General features: G+C 37.7%; 1 protein-coding gene across 29 annotated transcripts in view; it reads left to right on the forward strand.

Annotated features, from left to right (window-relative positions):
- Window positions 1–19540, forward strand: part of cables1 (Cdk5 and Abl enzyme substrate 1) — a 55881-nt gene that overhangs the window by 18377 nt on the left and 17964 nt on the right. For 5 of the 29 annotated variants that reach the window (XR_015477409.1, XR_015477411.1, XR_015477410.1 and 2 more), the window contains 6 exon segments: window positions 1953–2024; window positions 4102–4194; window positions 6186–6263; window positions 14867–14972; window positions 16384–16537; window positions 18103–18206. Coding sequence is in view for 4 of the 29 variants with exons in the window: in NM_001105665.1 (NP_001099135.1) it covers window positions 1953–2024; window positions 4102–4194; window positions 6186–6263; window positions 14867–14972; window positions 16384–16537; window positions 18103–18206 (607 nt within the window). In the remaining 25 variants the exon portion in view is untranslated. 29 annotated transcript variants of the gene reach the window in all.

The raw sequence follows: 19540 nt of genomic DNA on the forward strand, positions 1-19540 counted from the left end.
TTTTTTTTTAATTCCTGATGTTAAAATAGGATCCAAATCCCTTCAATTTTGAGGCCGACCACAGCATGACATAGGAGTGTGGTTTCCCCACCCACATATTTGATTGACAGCCGCGTATTAACATGCCTCCTTAATAATGGGTATAATCTTATCCACAAGACAGGACGTGCGCAAAGCAACCCGGATTAAAAGATCTGTTGAGCTCTCTGTGATCATCAGTCATCATCAAATGTGATCAAGAATGAGATTTACAAGTTTAAAACGTCTTTAAACTGTGCATGTTTGTAATGAATTACATCAATTTTACCATCTTCATCAGCACAGCCGCATGTCAGTACAATTATAAAAGACTTTAATGCTTCAGTCCCGGTTTGTGGACATTGAATCAGGTTTATTTTGTACATTAACATAACAGATATCCATACAGCAGTGGATATTAAACTGCATCCTGTCATATTTGCATGCAAAAACAGTGCAAAGATAAATGCTCGAGCTGTGTGTGACTCATCGTTGCAACTCCACAACAAATACATCAAATAATCATTGGGAAAGTTCTTACTGTAGTATTTCTCACAAACATTACTTGAGATCTGCTTCCTTCATGTCTGTGACTGTGCTGTTTATCTGGCTCAGCCGAGGGGAAGATTTAGGCACACTGACAGGCACGTGGGGATGGTGGGCAGGGAGAACTAGCATTAAAGGCAAAGGCAACCAAAACAGCTACATTCTGTTTAGAGCAGAAAATCTATCATTCTGAAACGTCTCATAAATTATCTGATGGGTGTTTTGAGCTGGAACTTTACAGGCACATTCTGGAGACACAAAAATCTTAAATCTTTAAAAAGGGTTTAAATAGGTGCCCATTAATGACAAATAGCCTGCTTAAACAGGGATTATGAGTTGGAAGACTTGGTGCCCCAAAAACTCAACATCTTTAGTATGGGATCATATTCAATGTGATGTGCGCTTGCACGTCTTTGTCATTGCTAGGTGAGCATCAACCTTTGACCTCAGAGGAAGACAAACTAACAAAACATAGCTGCATCTCTTATTCGAGTTATATTATAGGAGAAAATCAAAAAGCACAGAGTGTTTGGGTGTTTGTCTGAGGTTGCTGAAATGTGCATTTTCCATACAAAGTATAAAGCTGATCTGTCCGTTTTTGTTAACTTACATGACTTGTGGTGGCACTTTGAAAAGCTGACATGTTTTTAACTGCATGCGCCTGGAATAGGCGCGCATCTCTATTGGAAATAACTTGTGCGTGGAAAGGATGCGATATGTGAACGGCCGATTTCACTGCACAAAGAGGTCTGATCTTTGCATGGCAAAATATATATATATGTATATATATACATATGTATATATGTATATGTATATGTATGTGTATGTATGTATGTATATATATATGTATGTATGTGTATATATATATATATATATATATATATATATATATATATATATATATATATATATATATATATATATATATATATATATATATATATGTGTGTGTGTGTGTGTGTGTGTGTGTGTGTGTGTGTGTGTGTGTATATATATGAACATGTAGAAAAGTACACACATCTACTTCCGATATGTGGTCTTGCAGAACATTGGAGTTAGCTTTGTTTCTTTTGGGTTGTGCAGTTTAATTCACAGAATTTCTACAAAGTATATGTTGTATACTGTAAACTTTTTTCGTCACATCCATAACGCATCTTTATTTTCCTTATTTAAAGTATAAAAAATGTTTACGGATTGATATTTTTCTGAGCCTGTAACTCTGTGGTTGGTAGTTTTGGAAACGGATGTTTTAATATAATGTTAACATATACACTTTCTATGCGATTTATTTATTTATATTTATGTTGTGTTTTGAGATTTTACTGCAAATGTCACATCCATAACGCTGGAACTGCCCATAACACAATCTACTGTTTGTTCACTTGCAGGCGGAGACTAATATCCCAGCGTTCTTCACTGGAGACTCTTGAGGATATTGAGGAGAATGCGCCTCTACGCAGGTATAACCACATTAGAGCCATAGTTTGATTTAATGTAATTTATTCATAGTGCTCAAATATAGACCATTTTGAGGGATGTAAACAATAACAATGGTCCTAATGTATTTCCTGTTTTACATTTTTAATTTTCATGCCCATTTTGATTAATAATATTAAGAGAGCCATTTTAATATTACATTATGATTGAATTGCCTCTTGTTACTGTTATGAAACTTCTGAGGGTCTTCAGAGGGCCCAGTTTTCCGTTTCTTTTTTTTTCATCACTCTTGGGGGCCCCTTGGTGGCTACGCAGCCCTAAGCAGCATTTATGCCATGTTCAGACTGCATGATTTTAGCCCTGAGTTTGACTCGCCGACAGGTTTTGAGAAATCGCCAACAAATTCCTGAAATCACAGGCAAATCGGTGCTCGTTTACGTGAGTGACAATCACACAGTGTGAACTACCAAAGATGCGATCTGAGAGAATCGCCGATGAGTCTCAAAAGTAATACATTTACAAAATATAATTTATACATCCACAACACAATTCACATTTAAAAATTTTTTTATTTGTAATTCAAAACGCGATTCGTAAATACACAAATCAAGTTTGTATGTTCAAAACACGATTTTTAAATACATAAGTCCAATTCATTAATTGAAAACACAATTCGTAAATACACAAATCCAATTCGTATATTTAAAATACGATTTTTATATACATAAATCCAATTTATAAATTGAAAACACAATTCGTAAATACACAAATTCAATTTGTAAATTCAAAACATGGTTATAAAATACACAAATTCAATTCATTTGGTGAAAATATTCATGATTTTTACTTTTGATTTCACCAATTGAGTTTTATGAATTGTGTTTTGAATTTACAAATTGAATTTTGTTAATGTGAATTGTGCCGTGCATGTATGAATTTTGTTTTGTAAATGTTATATTTTTGAGATTGATCTGGCTTCATACTGGAAACACGAAATGTAGGAAATACCAAGATAGTTAACGGAACTATCCCTGTCCCTGATCTAGCCAAAGTGCATTATCTGCCCCAAAGTTTGCATGAGGCTGTCCAAATAGACAAGATATTTGCAGACGACTTCTCTCAAGGTTTTTTTTTCTTCACTCTTCTATTGGTGAAGTTTTTTTTTTTCCCTCTCCGCTGTCGCCACTGTCTTGCATGGTTCAGGATGGGTAGAGCTACGCATCGATGAATTTGCTCTTCAGTGTTGGACTCTCAGTAATGATTTCAAACCACACTGAACTGAGCTAAACTGAACTGAACTTAAACACTAAAAACTGAACTACCCTGATCCAGTTACTATGACCATTTATGTGAAGCTGCTTTGACACAATCTACATTGTAAAAGCGCTATACAAATAAAGCTGAATTGAGTTAAATTGAATTGACTCATCCCCAATACCACAAGTGGCATCCAATACAAATGGCCTACGGATGTTTTGCTTTTATATTTTACATTAGGCTATTATTTGTGCATAAACATATCTAGATATTGCAATAAACATATCGTTTGTTTGAAAACAATCTTTTTTTGTCATCCCTAATGCAAACTTTATATGAGCGATATTATTATTAAATGTGGAGGGGGGTCTTACAATATTTTCCAGAGGAAAAGGGAGTCTTAGGCAAAAAAAAAAAAAAGTTGGGAACTACTAATAACAAAAGATAAACTGTGTGACCTCACGTTGTTTCTATGTCACTTCTTGCGTGTGTTTTGTTGTGAAATGTAGTTTAGGCAAAGTTGTCGGCGATTCTTCCTATTTTAACGTCATGCTATGTGAAAGTCCCTGTCTCTGATCCATCTCGCAATTTAAACACAGCACCGACTGAACGCTACTCCAGATAGTTATACAGTGTGAAAACATCCGTGACACAACTATGAAAATTGTGAAGTCTGAACTCGGCATTAGTTTGCTTATGTCTTGGGTCTACTCCGACTGTTTACATATGTTGATATGCTGTGCAATGTTGCAGTTAGTATTGTTGCATTCGCATGATCTCAATTGCCATATGAAGTGTTCTTTTCCTTAGCGAAATGTAATTATGCTGCTTTGTTTGATCTAGATGCCGAACTTTATCCGGTTCACCCCGACCAAAGAGTTTCAAGAAGGTCCACTTCATTAAAAACATAAGACAGCATGATATGCGCAATGGAAGGTATGCATTACATCAAACCCAACAACCCACACACAGACTCTCAGAGAACAGCACCCACACCAAACCAGTGTGTCAGCAAAAAACACCCGCGCAATTTATTTAAAGACTTTCCCTGGTTCTGCTGATTTGTTTTTGTGTTTAATTATATGCATTTATATTTTTTTTTATTTTTTTTTATTAATTTTAATCAAGTTCTTTTAATTTTAACTCCTTATTTACATTTTAATGGAATTTTCCCAGCATTAGATGTGTCCACCAAACCATTTGGAAACATTACTTTTTTTTTTTGTTTATTTTGGTTTTAAAACAAGACCACTTGAGGTTGTAGATTCTGAAAAAGGACATAATGTGCATTTGTGTGTGTTTGTGTGTGTACAGGTTTAGCAGGCCTTATGAGGACTCAATCGATTGTCCTCAGTTACAGTATATAGTAAGATGTAATCTGCAAGTATTCTTGTTTACAAAATGACATTTTGCTGGTCACCACTAATTGAAAAGGCTTATAAATTGGCCTAAACATGATTAGTAGCATCTAAATATTGGCACAGTTTTCTGTGAGGGATGGATTTAGACCATAAAAATAAGGGATGTCTATGTAACGTCCTCACTTGTACACTGCCTGACAAAAGTCATGTTAGAGCGACAAATAATAACTCGACTTCTGGTTGATCATTTGGAAAAGTGGCAGATTTTTTCTAGAGGTAAGATAATATAATAAGCTTTCCTTTACAAAATAAATTGCATTACGCATATAAATAGTACTCGTAAACCACATTTACAAGTACAGTTGAAGTCAGAATTATTAGCCCCCCTGAATTATTAGCGCCCCTTTTTATTTTTTCCCCAATTTCTGTTTAACGGAGGGAAGATTGTTTCAGCACATTCCTAAGCATAATAGTTTTAAAAACTTATTTCTAATAACTGATTTATTTTATCTTTGCCATGAAGACAGTAAATAATATTTTACTTGATATTTTTTAAGACACTTCTATACAGCTTAAAGTGACATTTAAAGGCTTAACTAGGTTAAAAAGGTGAACTAGGCAGGTTAGTGTAATTAAGCAAGTTATTGTATAATGATGGTTTGTTCTGTAGACTATCGAAAAAATAGCTTAAAGGGGCTAATAATTTTGTCCCAAAAATAGTTTTTAAAAAATTAATAACTGCTTTTATTCTAGCCGAAATAAAACAAATAAGACTTCCTATGGAAGAAAAAATATTATCAGACATACTGTGAAAATTTCATTGCTCTGTTAAACATGATTTGGGAAATATTTAAAAAATAAAATAAAAATCAAAAGGGGGCTAATAATTCTGACTTTAACTGTATGTGTGTGTGTGTGTGTGTGTGTGTGCAATATATTTTATCCCTAATGACCCTTTGGTCTTTTAAGTTAATAGCAGAAGCTCAAAGGAGCAGAAACCTAAACATCTGAGGCCTGTTATTAGTGCATATTTATTATTATTACCTCTTTGAATAATTGATGATAAGACTGTTTGTCAGATGCCGTCTTTCATCTTGGGAAGCGAGAGGTCGTGACCAGCATTGCTTTTCTTTTAGGCTGTTGAGAAAATACACAGATTTGCAGTCTTCCCATGAAGTCATTGCAAACGGCAGTGTTTGTGTCAGCGAGCAGAAAAAAAACACGACTATTTTCTTGCTACTTTGATCCGACATTGTGTTTATCTTGTGCTTTATATCACTTGATGAACTTCTGAGGGAAATATATGAACTTAAAAGGCAAATATGTTTGCTTGTTGTCATGTTCAGTTTCTCAGTGGTCTCCGGCAGGTTTTCATTTACTTCAAACAATGTTTTGACAGGCGATTTTCTTCTCTTTTTTTTTTTCCTGATCTTTTTGTTTTTTTTTCCCACATAATATATGACATACTATTTCATATTGTGTATCTCTCCATCTTTGCCTATGGTCCTGTCCTCTATTTTGACAGAGTTCATTTAAATTAGTCCATGTATCATTTTGTCTTTATAGGATAGTCCTTATCAGTGGCAGAAGATCCTTCTATAGTGTTTTTTCTGTCCTGCCCTATCGAGATTGTAGCCAAACAGGGTATGTATTCTTCAGCATGCAAATCTTCTCTTTACCATCAGCCTTTTTTTTTTATCCCGTCACTTTTCCCATCCTCCCATTTTTTTTTTTTAGCCATAAAGAATGGGTCCAAAACGAATCATTTATCATCCTCCTTTTAAAGGCATAGTTCACGCAAAAATGAAGAGCTTCTTGTCATTTGCTCATGCTCAAGCGGCTCTAAACATTTATGAATTTATTTCTGATGTTGATGAAACGCAAAACAAGATACTCTGAAGATGGCTGGGAAAAAAGCAGCCATTAATTTCCATAGTTGGAACTTAGCATGGGCTGGTATCAGATTATGACGGTATGATAAACTAAATATCACAGTTTCACGGTATCACAGTATTGTGATTACTGCTCTAAATTTTGACACTTTTAAAACCCCGACTTCTCCAGGCCGCAGTATACCTTGAACACCGTTATCGTCCCATGCCTAGTTGGAACAAAAAATTCTCTGGAAGTCTTGGCATTCTTAGGTATATCTTTGTGTTTAATAGAGGAAAGAAACCAAAACCAGCAAGTGAAGAGTGAGTAAATGATGACAGAATGTTCCTTCTTTGGTGAACTATCACTTTAACAAATGCTTTAAGATGGTTATATTATAACTAATGTACGCTGACAGTATAATCTATTATTTAGATTTATTTAATATAGTGTTATTATTGAGTATTTAAAGTATTGAGTCTTTAAATTCAGAGAGATTGACCAACAGGCTTGGGCATGCTTTACTGTTTTCACTCTTGATTTTGCTGCTTTCTCAGATTTTTTTTCCCAAGATTACACTATTTAATTCTACAGCTATACGGCATATTTCTTTAAGATTTAACAAATCTAGCTGTCTGCCATGATTTTTAACATTTAATGGTACATTTTTTAACCTACTGAACATCTTGGTCTGGTTTTACATCGTTTAAAGCTGGAAATTGTGGTTTATTTCTGTAAATAATTTCTCCTGTCGCTGGTTAAAGGGATAGCCCTGCTGAAAAATCCAGCTTAAACCAGCCTAAGCTGGTTGGCTGGTTTTAGCTGGTCGACCAGGCTGGTTTTAGAGGGGTTTTGGCCACTTCCAGGCTGGTTTCCAGCCATTTCCAGCCTGGTCTTAGCTGGTCAGGCTGGGAGATGACCAGCTAAAACCAGCTTGACCAGCCTAGCCAAGGGAGTCCAGCCAAAACCAGCTATATCCAGCTTAAACCAGGCTGGTCAAGCTGGTTTTAGCTGGATTTGGCTGGTCATTTTCCAGCCTGACCAGCTAAGACCAGGCTGGAAATGGCTGGAAACCAGCCTGGAAATGGCCAAAACCCCTCTAAAACCAGCCTGGTCAACCAGCTAAAACCAGCCAACCAGCCTAGGCTGGTTTAAGCTGGATTTTTCTGTAGGGAGTTCATTCAGGAATTAGAATTTATTCACCATTTACTCACATTCAAGCGGTTCTAAACATAAAGTTCTTTCTTCTGTTGAAGAAACGCAAAGCAAGATATTCTGAAGACTGTTGGAAAAGCAGTCATTGATTTTCATAGTTGGAACAAAAACTTCTATGGAAGTCAATGGCATTCTTAGGTATATCCTTGTGTTCGATAGACGAATGAAACCAAAACCAACAAGTGAAGAGTGAGTAAATGATGACAGAATTATAATTGTTGGGTGAACTATGCCTTTAACAAATGTTTAAGATGGTTATATTATAAATAATGTGTGCTGACAGTGTAACCTGTTATTTAGGTATATTAATTATAGTGTTATTATGGAGTATTTACAGTACTGAGTATTTAAATTCAGAGAGATTGACCAGCAGGCTTGGGCATGCCTTACAGTTTTCACTCTTGACTTTGCTCCTTTCTCAGATTTTTCTTTCAAGAACACACTTTTCTATACAGCTTATTTCTTAATAATTTGACAAATCTAGCCATCTGCCGTGATGTTTAACTTTTAATGGTACATTTTCCTTACCTACTGAACATCTTGGACTGGTTTTGCATTGTTTAAAGCTGAAGATTGTGGTTTATTTATGTAAATATTTTCTCCAGTTGCTAGTTAAAGGAATAGTTCACCCAGGAATTAAAATTTATTCACCATTTACTCACAAATGTTGGGATGCTTTTAGTTATTAACTATGCTTTTAGTAAAAAAAAAATTAAAACGAAAAATGAACTAATGAACTACTGGGTTGTCTGTCTGCTGTTGTGACGCGGTGCGCACGCGCTCGCTATTTCAGGGAGTGTGGCTTTGAATCACAGTCCCTCCCCGCCGTCCAAAGATAATATGCTAAGCGGTTAGCTATTTGGCAGATCACCTACTGCACCTTTAACCATTAGTATCAATTTGAGGCAGACTTTCTGTTTGACTGACTGGTAGTTTAGGAAACCTGTTTGAAAACAGTTACTTTTGCACATAAAAGCATAGCCTAAAAGTCCACTAGAAAGTAGTCAAGTTGCATTATTATTATTTTTTTGAACGTCCTTTTAGACCAGGGATGTCAAACTTAATTCCTAAGGGGCCACAGCTCTGCACAGTTTAGTTCCAACCCTAAGCAAACACACCTGATCAAACTAATTGAGTCCTTCTGGCTTGTTTGAAACCTACCAGTAAGTGTGTTGAAGCAGGGTTGGAACTAAACAGTGCAGGGCTGCGCCCCGCCAGGAATTGAGTTTGACATCCCTGGTATAGACCATAACACTTTGATTCAAATCAATGAAAAAAGCTTTGTTCCCTCCAACACTTAATGCTCCATGTTTTTGGCCATAATTCGGTAATATTCTAATGGGAGAACAAAATCTGACCTTCTCTTAAGAGGCTTAACATTGTGAAGTCACGCGTTGATGTGGAGAGTTTGATTAGAATGCAAGCAATTGATCGATTGATTTGATTGACTGCGTTTGACCTAGAAATACTGAATGCTGCTTTGTTTTCAGCGTGATCTCATACAGTCGAAGCCTCATGTAGAGTTGAAGTCAAAATTATTCGCCCTCCTGTGGACTTTTGTTTCTTTTTCAAATATGTCGCAAAGGATGTTTATCAGAGCAAGGAATTTTTCACAGTATTTCCTATAAGATTTTTTCTTCTGGAGAAAGTCTGATTTGTTTTATTTCGGCCAGAATAAAAGCAGATTTTATTTTTTATTTATTTATTTTTATTTTTTATTTTTTAAACAATTTTAAGGTCAATATTATTAGCCCCCTTAAGCAATATATATTTTTAATTGTGTACAGAACAAACCATCATTATATAAAGACTTGCCTTATTACCTTAACGTGTCTGATTAATATAGTTAAGCCTTTAAATGTCACTTTGAATACTAGTATCTTAAAAAATATTTAGTAAGTCAGTGTTTCCTCTAGGATTTTTTCCAGCTCTGGCGGCAGGCCTTTTTTTTTTTACACAGATCTACCAACTACCTGTGGCGTTAATATTTCCATCACAAATGTCGTGAGCGCAGTATTAGAAGTATAATGTAATAGCCAAGAGAATGCGAATCTCTGTGCTTGCGCGCCGATTTCCTCTGCTCGTGCACAAAACTTCTTGCATGCCTCCTCAAATTTAAGCCGTTTTAAGAGCGCGCAGATCTTCATGTGCGCTCTCAAATAAACGCTGCTGGGTGCGATTTAGTGCGTTTATGTAACGAGTATGTCTCCAGCATTTATTAGATTTGCTAGGAATATTTATAAATGTCTCCAATAGTCATACATTAATGCATTAATGCGTCTTGAAGTAAAGTGAAACGGCTATACATCGTGTTTGCTGGTCTCACGCATCACGCACCTGTCAGTCAGTCAGTCAGCACGTCACCTTAAAGGGTAAACAAATGACGCACAGCACTACTACGGTTACAGAAAAGTTAGCGCCATTATAATTCAACTACCCTTTAATGCGTTTTGGTGCGATTATTACCCGCTATTAAAAAAATAAAAGGTTTCGAATGAGAAGCTGTAATGAATTTTGGCGTGGCGCCCCGCCATGGACGAATGAATGTAGCGGAAACCATGTAAGTTAGTTTAGTTTTTTTTGTTTAAAACTTTATTATTCCCCTTGGGGCAATTCGTTTCGACATGGTGGTGCTTCACATACACTATAACAAGAATGACACACTTAACACAATAAACATCAACACTTAACAACAGGTACAAAAAAAAAAACAAATAATAGTCCATCGATTAACTACATTTATTACATAACCTAATTGCTTCAGGCACAAAAGTAAATTTACAACGATTTGTGGAACATCTTATTGTCCTTAGACGTCGACCAACGGGTATCCACTCAAGATGTTTATTTAATGGATGTGTTCTGTCTCCTAGTATTTTATGTGCCATCCTTAACACCTGCTGTTCGTAATAGTATGCAAGACTTCGCAGGGGAACTCCCAAAATCTTTGAACACAAATTAACGATGCCTTGAAGACGATTCTTGTTTTTTTATAGACAGTGAAGAAAACCAGCAAATAAAGGAAAAGGACAAAATACTTTCAATAAATGAATCGTAAAAGGTCTTAAGAATAACTCTATACATTAAAAGAGTTGAGTTTCCGCAATAATTCCGTCTTTGATGAGCCTAATTAACAATTGTATGTGTATTTTAATCAAATTTCAACATGTTGTTAATGACTGTTTCTTGGTACCTAGGTTCCTCCACAACCTCTACCATGTGCTTAATGCTAGAATCATGCTAACAACATGCTTATTCATACTAGAATCATGCTAACAGCATGCTTATTCATACTGAAATCAGGTTAGTTACATGCCAAGTCATGCTAGAGTCATGCTATTAACATGCTAATTGATAGAATCATGCTTACAACATGCTTATTCATACTAGAATCATGCTAACAACATGCTTATTCATACTAGAATCATGCTAACAGCATGCTTATTCATACTGTAATCAGGCTAGTTACATGCTAAGTCATGCTAGAATCATGCTATCAACATGCTAATTGATAGAATCATGCTTACAACATGCTAATTCATACTAGAATCATGCTAACAGCATGCTTATTCATACTAGAATCATGCTAACAGCATGCTTATTCATACTGAAATCAGGCTAGTTACATGCCAAGTCATGCTAGAGTCATGCTATCAACATGCTAATTGATAGAATCATGCTTACAACATGCTAATTCATACTAAAATCATGCTAACAGCATGCTTATTCATACTGAAATCAGGCTAGTTACATGCCAAGTCATGCTAGAGTCATGCTATCAACATGCTAATTGATAGAATCATGCTTACAGCATGCTAATTTATGCTAGAAGCATGCTAATAACATGCTAATTCATGATAAAATCATGCTAATATCATGCTAGAATCATGCTAACAACATGCTAATTCATGTTAGGCTGGCTTGTTTCAGTTTTTACAGTGGTTGGATTGTTGACTGCAGGGATATTAAACATTATTTTAGCCAGCTTGATACTTTTTCAAATTAAATAATCTACTTCTAACAGGCTTTCTCAAGCCACCATAAAGTTTGTCCTCAAATGTTTATATCTAGTTCTGACCTCAACTGCATTTGGGATCAAAATGATGAACATCACATGGCGGGATTCACCATTGTTTAGTCTATTGATGTTTTGGCTCTGCTGATAGGCTGTGAAGTGCACAGTATTGACAGCAGAGCTTTCCTGAATGCGCCGCCTATTTATTGCATAAGCTCCACCACCAGTGAGTCGCGTTACATCCTCTGGTATTCCTGATTGAGTGCTAACAAACCAAAATGCACATTGATTATTTCAGCAAACTGAAGGATCGAGTAGCACATATAATTAGCTATGGGACGACCAAGAGTGTATCTCATACCCTGTACATCGGTGGACAAATCATGGTTTTGTCTTTAAATATTTATTCAAAAACTCTCAAGGGCACCTGTTCCTAATAGTTCTTGCCTAATGCTTCTTCATGCGCTGAGCTCTTGAAGGACTCCTGTTTTGCATCTATAACAGCGGTCCGAATGCTCATGGGATCATCTGGGATTATTGACGCATCGTTAAACATCTCACAAATACTCAGCGCTAATGCTAACTTCTCTCGTTTATCTACTAATAACACTGCTGCACATGAGTAAGTTAGTATTTGTTTTACTCTTCACCACCGTCTTTAACTAGTCGTTACACCTAGTTAGTTGGTCTTTCTCTGTAGAGATTATTATTGTAATAGTTAATTCTCATAAAAAGTATGCTCTAGATCAAGGGTCACCAATCTCGGTCCTGGAGGGCTGTTGTCCCTGCAGGGTTTAGCTCCAACTTGCCTCAACACACCTGCCTTGATGTTTCAAGTATACCTAGTAAAGCTGCCGACACTGCAATTTTCTCCCCATAGACTTCCATTCATACTTACACGAATGCGTCAGACCGGAAACGCAAAGTCTTGTGACAATTTTCGCAGTTCGCTATATTGGAAAGTTCAAGCTTGGTAACTTCCCTGCTGAAAATCCAGCTTAAACCAGCCTAGGCTGGTTGGCTGGTTTTAGCTGGTTGACCAGGCGGGTTTTTGAGGGGTTATGGCCATTTCCAGGCTGGTTTCCAGCAATTTCCAGCCTGGTCTTAGCTGGTCAGGCTCGAAAATGACCAGCCAAATCCAGCTAAAACCAGCTTGACCAGCCTGGTTTAAGCTGGATATAGCTGGTTTTGGCTGGACTCCCAGCTTGGCTTGTCTGGTCAAGCTGGTTTTAGCTGGTCATCTCCCAGCCTGACCAGCTAAGACTAGGCTGGAAGTGGCCAAAACCTCTCTAAAACCAGCCTGGTCAACCAGCTAAAACCAGCCAACCAGCTTAGGCTGGTTTCAGCTGGATTTTTCAGCAGGGTTCTGACCAGCAAAATTGCATCATATGATGGCATGAGACCAATCAAAGACCAAAACATGACCTGTCTGGATCATCTTGTTTAATCCCGCCCCTTTTCGCAGCGCCATACAACAGAATTTCGCAAGCTCAAACTCTAGTCTGACCGCAGACCTTTTTAAGCTTTTTCAGGTGTGTTTGATTACGGTCGGAGCTAAAATCTGCAGGACACCGGCCCTCCAGGAACAAGTTCGGTGAAACTTGCTCTAGAACAAACTTGGTTCTAGAGGGTCGGTGTTTTGCAGATTTTAGCTTCAACTTGCCTCAACACACCTGCAAAGACATTTTTAAAAGCCTTGTAAGAGCTTCATTAGCGAGTACAGGTGTGTCAGCCCTCGAGGACAGCGTTTGGGCACCGCCTATCTAGGGAATGTTGTTTGTACTTCTGATTCGTTTCATCATGTCAAATAATCCTTTAGTTCTAATATAAGTCATGTTTTTTGTAGGATTTATTTCGATAGTCAAGTTTTATCAACAGGAAAAATTTGTTAAATTCACTTGTTAAGTGTGACATCACGCGAAGTGGCTTCCGAGTCCAATCACTCTGTCAAACTGTATGGGGAGGCTCAACAAATAGACCACTTGTACATTCAGGAAGTGTTCAGGAAAAGCAAAACACCAGCGAAGAGACTTGACACACAGGAACATTAACACCTTACTGCCAACTAGCATTTCGGAAGTGTTAATGCAGACCAACAGAGCATAAAGCAGAAGTATAAATGCACAGCTACGCGCGTTGCATGCGCCGTGGGTTACGCCGGTCACTTGACGCAGAAGTATACACCAGGCTTTATCAAGCGGATGAGTAAAACAACATCAGAGTTACAATGTAAAAAGCAATTAGATATATTAAATAAGCAAGTAAACTCGCCTTAAAAGGGACAAGTTGACTTTACATAAAGTAAGTAAAACCATTGTAACTTTGAACTATGAATTTCTAGAATTACTGTATGCACCGTTTATTTATGTTATAGTATGTATATATATAGACATAAGGCCATGTGAGTGATAGATTGATTTCAGGACCCTGTATATTTACATACAAACCCATTAATCCATTTATTCACCTTGATGATTTGTGCATGAGACAATATTCCTAAAATATCTGTTGTGTATATGTATTTGTACTTTATATCTTGTAGAACCATTTGAATGAATATGTAAATTTAACTTGTGACCGTTATATGGGTCACATTATATGAGTAAGAAGGTTTCATTAGTTAATTTAGTAACATGGACTAATGATGAACAGTACTTGTACAACATTTATTAATCATAGTTCAACATTTGTTGATGCACAAACATCCACATTCATGCTTGTTAATACTAGTTAACACACCATGCGTCATATGTTTTACGCAGCAGATGCCCTTCTAGCCACAACCCCTCCTTTTCACTCACATACACTACGGCCAGTTTAGTTCATCCAATTCACCTATAGCGCATGTGTTTGGTCTGTGAGGGAAATCGGAGCACCCGAAGGAAACCCACGCCAGCATAGGGAGAACATGCAAACTCCACACAGAAATGCCAACTGGCCTAGTTGGGACTCGAACCAGCAACCTTGTTGCTGTTTGGCAACAGTGCTAACCACTGAGTCATCAAGCCTCCCCAATATGTTTTATTCAAATAATTTAAAGTCCCTCGAACTGTGCGCACAACAGGCTAATGTGGCAAATGGTGAAGCAGCAGGTTTGTCAGGTGGTTGTCTGGACGAGCTCTGAGCTTTTCTTTTGCTCCAGCAGGGATGTGAAGGCAGAAAGCGGACGCCAGCGACACCCCTCAGGTGGCATGAGTGCCAAGGAGATGGTGATTGGCCTGGAGGGGGTTGAACTGGGTGCAGATGGCAAGGTGAGTCCACACATTTTTCTTTCTTTCTTTCTTTCTTTCTTTCTTTCTTTCTTTCTTTCTTTCTTTCTTTCTTTCTTTCTTTCTTTCTTTCTTTCTTTCTTTCTTTCTTTCTTTCTTTCTTTCTTTCTTTCTTTCTTTCTTTCTTTCTTTCTTTTTCTGTCTTTCTTTCTTTTCCCTCCTTTCCTTCCTTTATTTATTTCCTTTTCTTCTTTCCTTTCTTTCTTTTCCTTCTTTCCTTTCTTCCTTCTTTCTTTCCTTCCTTCCTTCCTTCCTTCATTCAGTCCTGCCTTCCTTCCTTCATCATCCAAAACAACAACACCAGCCACATGAATACACTGGACAGTCAAGTAGCAGATATATCCGCACCTGTTCGATTGTTTTTAAATGCTTTTCATTGGATATTACGTCATTGAATGCAACTACGCATGACTTTACAGAGAGCTTACGACCTACTAACTATGGCTTGCCTTAAGAACATGTGATGCAACCGAAGTCAGAACAAATTTAAAAAACTAAGTCTAGTGTGGACTTTGCATTTCCGTTAAGGATAGAACTTACCAACAGCTTGTGCCACATTTTTTTTACACATTAAACTGTCAGTCACTGGATATTTTGTCGTCTTCTGACTAGGTTTGTCGCGATACTGGAATTCGATACCAATCGATACTGAATTTTGTAAATCGTCCATTTCCAACATTTGAGCGCTGTTAAGCGCGTTGTTAAACAGCGCTGACTTGCCATTGTGTTTAAATGCTCAACAGAAATGATTGTAATTGGTCGTGAAGGTCATCAATTCACTGAACACACCACTGTTTAATGAGAGTGTAAACACAGACACGGACACTGGACACAGGAACATACAGTCTTGGAGAAAGTTTTTTTCTGTTATCATAAATGCAACATGCAGTTCCAGTTGTGACTGAATGAAGAATGATCGACAAGAAGCGCTGAACTGAACATGACACATTTGAATATTCGTTTGTGCTTCACTTTATGATTTCAGAACATTTGGGATATAGTAGCCTACATGACAACTTTCTAGTGACTTATAATAGACTACCTTCATGGCTTAGGTGGTTTATAAACATAGAATATAGTCACAAGATTTGGATTTGGATCGATGCCGATACCCGATTCAGCAAAAATATGCGGTATCGAACCGATATCCGATCCAAGTATCGGGATCGGTGCATCCCTAGTTGCAGGTTTGTGGCTTCCTTCAAAATATCATCATTCGTGTTTAACAGAAAATTGAAAGGTGAGTGAATGATGACAGAATTACATTATTTGGTTGAACTATACCTTTAATAAGGTCATCATTGAGTGCAGATGAGTGTTATGGTCACTTTTTAGTGATGTATCTGTAATCATGTTGAATATACTAACAATGTTTCTGTCAATCTCTTTGCAGACGGTGTCATATGCACAGTTTCTGTATCCCACCAATGTCCTGGGCCGTCGAAACACCATCGACTCCACGTCGTCTTTCTCTCAGTCTCGTAACGCCAGCCATCGCAGCCTCATTCTGGCTCGTGCCAACAGTAACCAGAGTAGCCTTGACACAGGTGCGTTTGCCAACAGCTTGTCATGGCTCTTTCATTTTCTCTCAGTCTCCTTAATATGGCCTGACAAGGGGCCGCTTGTTTGGTTTTAATGAGTATTTTGGTAGGACCTCAGTTTAATGATATGTTATTTATTTTGCTGGTTTAAGCAAGGTCATGACTTTCTCAGGGCTCTCAAGTTTTATCAGAAGTCTGGAGTTTAAACCAAATGTCAAATCCCCTGACTAACAAGCTGAATTTCCATGACTTATAATGAATACTTGTGTTCCTTCAGAATTTAGCGATTCTGTGATCACTGAATTTAATGCATAATTAAGTAAATGGTGCAAAATTTAGAGCCCAGTCACCAGACATGAACATTATTGAGCATGTCTGGGGTAAGATGAAGGAGGAGGCATTGAAGATGAATCTTGATGAACTCGGGAAGTCCTGCAAGAACGCTTTCTTTGCCATTCCAGATGACTTTATTAATCAGTGATTTGAGTCATTGCAGAGATGTATGGGTGCAGTCCGCCACGCTCATGATCATATTTTATTTTGGGGGATGTCTAGGTGTTGGGGGTGAGGTGTCTGAATAACATAGATAAGCAACTGTACTATGCATCGGGGTTCATCGTTCCTGCGTTAGGATACTATACCAATGACTAAATGTACTAATGACTAAATGTAAATGTAAATATACCAAAGCTGGCGATCCGGGGCTGTTACAGACTGTACCAAAAAGCTGAGGACCCGGGGGGAGGGGTAAAACTACTGAAGTTTTCCGGGAGAAATAACAAAACGGGAGGGTGGCGTGGGATGGGTCTAAAATACAGGAGACTTCCGGAAAAAACAGGAGTGTTGGCAGATATGCAAGAGAGTCCTCACTGCAGCCCGCAGCTTGATGACATACTGGACCAGGTCCACTACTTATTGCCTACTCCTCCCCCAACTCTAAACCCAACTGTAAAAGTAGCATGGGCATTACCTTAGTAGGTAGTACAATGTCCACTTCGTATTGAACCTGGTTCAGTATGTCATCGTGATACAGACTGCAGCGAGGACATCTTGCTCGGGACACCAACAACAAACACTACGTCATAATCATGCCTTTACAAGAGCAAGCTCCTGATTGGTTAACACAGCGTGAATGTCCACGAATGAAGTTCAGATTTTCCATCTAGAGCGATTCGTTCGATTCGCTTGTCACGCATGAATTGCATGAGTCGCGTCTTTACTTTGACTTAACATGTAAATCACTTGCGCTTGATGCTTCATCCGCATATGATGTGAACGCACCATTAGACTCCTTCATTTGTATATTTGCTCTATTTATTTCTGCTTGGAATTTGTTTGTTATATTGTATGCACTCCCCTACAAAATCAACCCAATCGATCTAAAGTTATTAAGTTATCTAATAGTTATGTTGTCTTATCAAAATAAGTTCTCTAATAGAAAATTTAAATTTCGCAATGTACTTTTCTTTTTTTCCAATATCATCCAGTTCTAGTGTGTGTGCCTTCATGTTGCTTAGTAATGAATGTACTTACAGCAGGATCACATGTTTTACCCTCTTTTATATTCACAGGGAATGAACTGGGAGATTTCAGGGAGTACGACCCAAATCTTCTGGATGACCCACAGTGGCCATGTGGAAAACACAAAAGAGTGCTGATCTTTCCCTCATACATGGTGAGTTATAACATTTGCAGAAATTAGTTTCAAATATCTATTTATTGAAAAAAAGGCTGTTTTCTTGCTTAAGACAGAGGTTTAGGAGTTGATGTTGATGAAGCAGAAGGAAAATTAATTTGATAAATTATGGAAATATTGTGGCTGAAAAAGCTGGTTGTTCTTAATTTGCCTTAAGATTAGCTGTTAAATAAGGATTTGCTTAATTACCCTAATTTTAACCTAATTAACCTAATTATGGTTTTAAATGTCACCTTAAAGGTTCACATAACCCTAAAGTATTATTTTTTTTTGAGATCTTTACAGATTTGTGTGTGTTGAGCATCAGTTAAAGGGTCACGAAACACCAAAACACATTTTTTGAGCTGTTGACAGCCGTATATGTGTCCCACACTGCTAAAAACACTATTAGGACACCTATATTTCACTAAAAAGTGTAAATTGGTTGCATTTGCGTTATTTTAAGCAAATTCGTACTTCTGGTTTGAAACGAATTTTTGAAGCTGCTTCACGGTCATGACATAATAGCCTGTATTCCAGCGTGCAGACTGGACGTCTGTGCCAGAGTGTGTCTTATTACGTCTTACAGTGTGCTGCATTAATGCATGAGTAAAGCTTGGTTCAAACCAATCAGCGCGCTCTATTGTGCAACTTCATTAATATTCATTACTGCCGACTGTTTAGACGGCAGAGACGCAACGTTGTGTTGGCAAAACAAGCGTGAAGTGTTGCTTTTATAGTTTGCTGCCGTTAAGTTTTGTTTTCATTTTCTCTCTGTGAGAGCTCAGCTGGAGTCACGTGTGGATTAACAGTGTACGCGACGCTCGACAACAATAACTTACGTGTTTAAGGAGGATTATTGTTTACCTGAGAGCTGTTCTCATCTGCAAACGCTGAGATCCGGATTCGCTTGTAGTCTTCTCTTCATAAAGACGCGGCTCTAGTTGTTGGTGATTGTCCTGTCTCTACAGATTTGGTAAGTGAGCGACCAGCGCTCTTTGTTTATTCAGTTTGTTCGTATCGAACTAAGTTAACTATTGCACCGAGTGTAAACATGTTAGCACTACAACCAAACTTTAACCTCGAGTAGGGTTTTTACCGCATTTTGTGACCGGAATAACACACGCGGCTTTCTGACACTACCTGCTGTGTGCATCTAAGTTTCCGGAAAATGCAGAGTTTTTTTTTTCTCTCATTCGCCGTGCGGTATCAAACATTGCATGAAAAATACACGCTTGCAGCAGTTCCTCGAATCAAATATCTCGTTTGTCGCGAGGGACATGAATGAATTCCCTAAATGAAAGAGCCAAACTGCAGTTAAAGTCCTCCATTTA

Source organism: Danio rerio, chromosome 2 (genome assembly GCF_052040795.2).
Source record: "Danio rerio strain M-AB ecotype USA chromosome 2, GRCz13ab, whole genome shotgun sequence".
Taxonomy (NCBI): domain Eukaryota; kingdom Metazoa; phylum Chordata; class Actinopteri; order Cypriniformes; family Danionidae; genus Danio; species Danio rerio.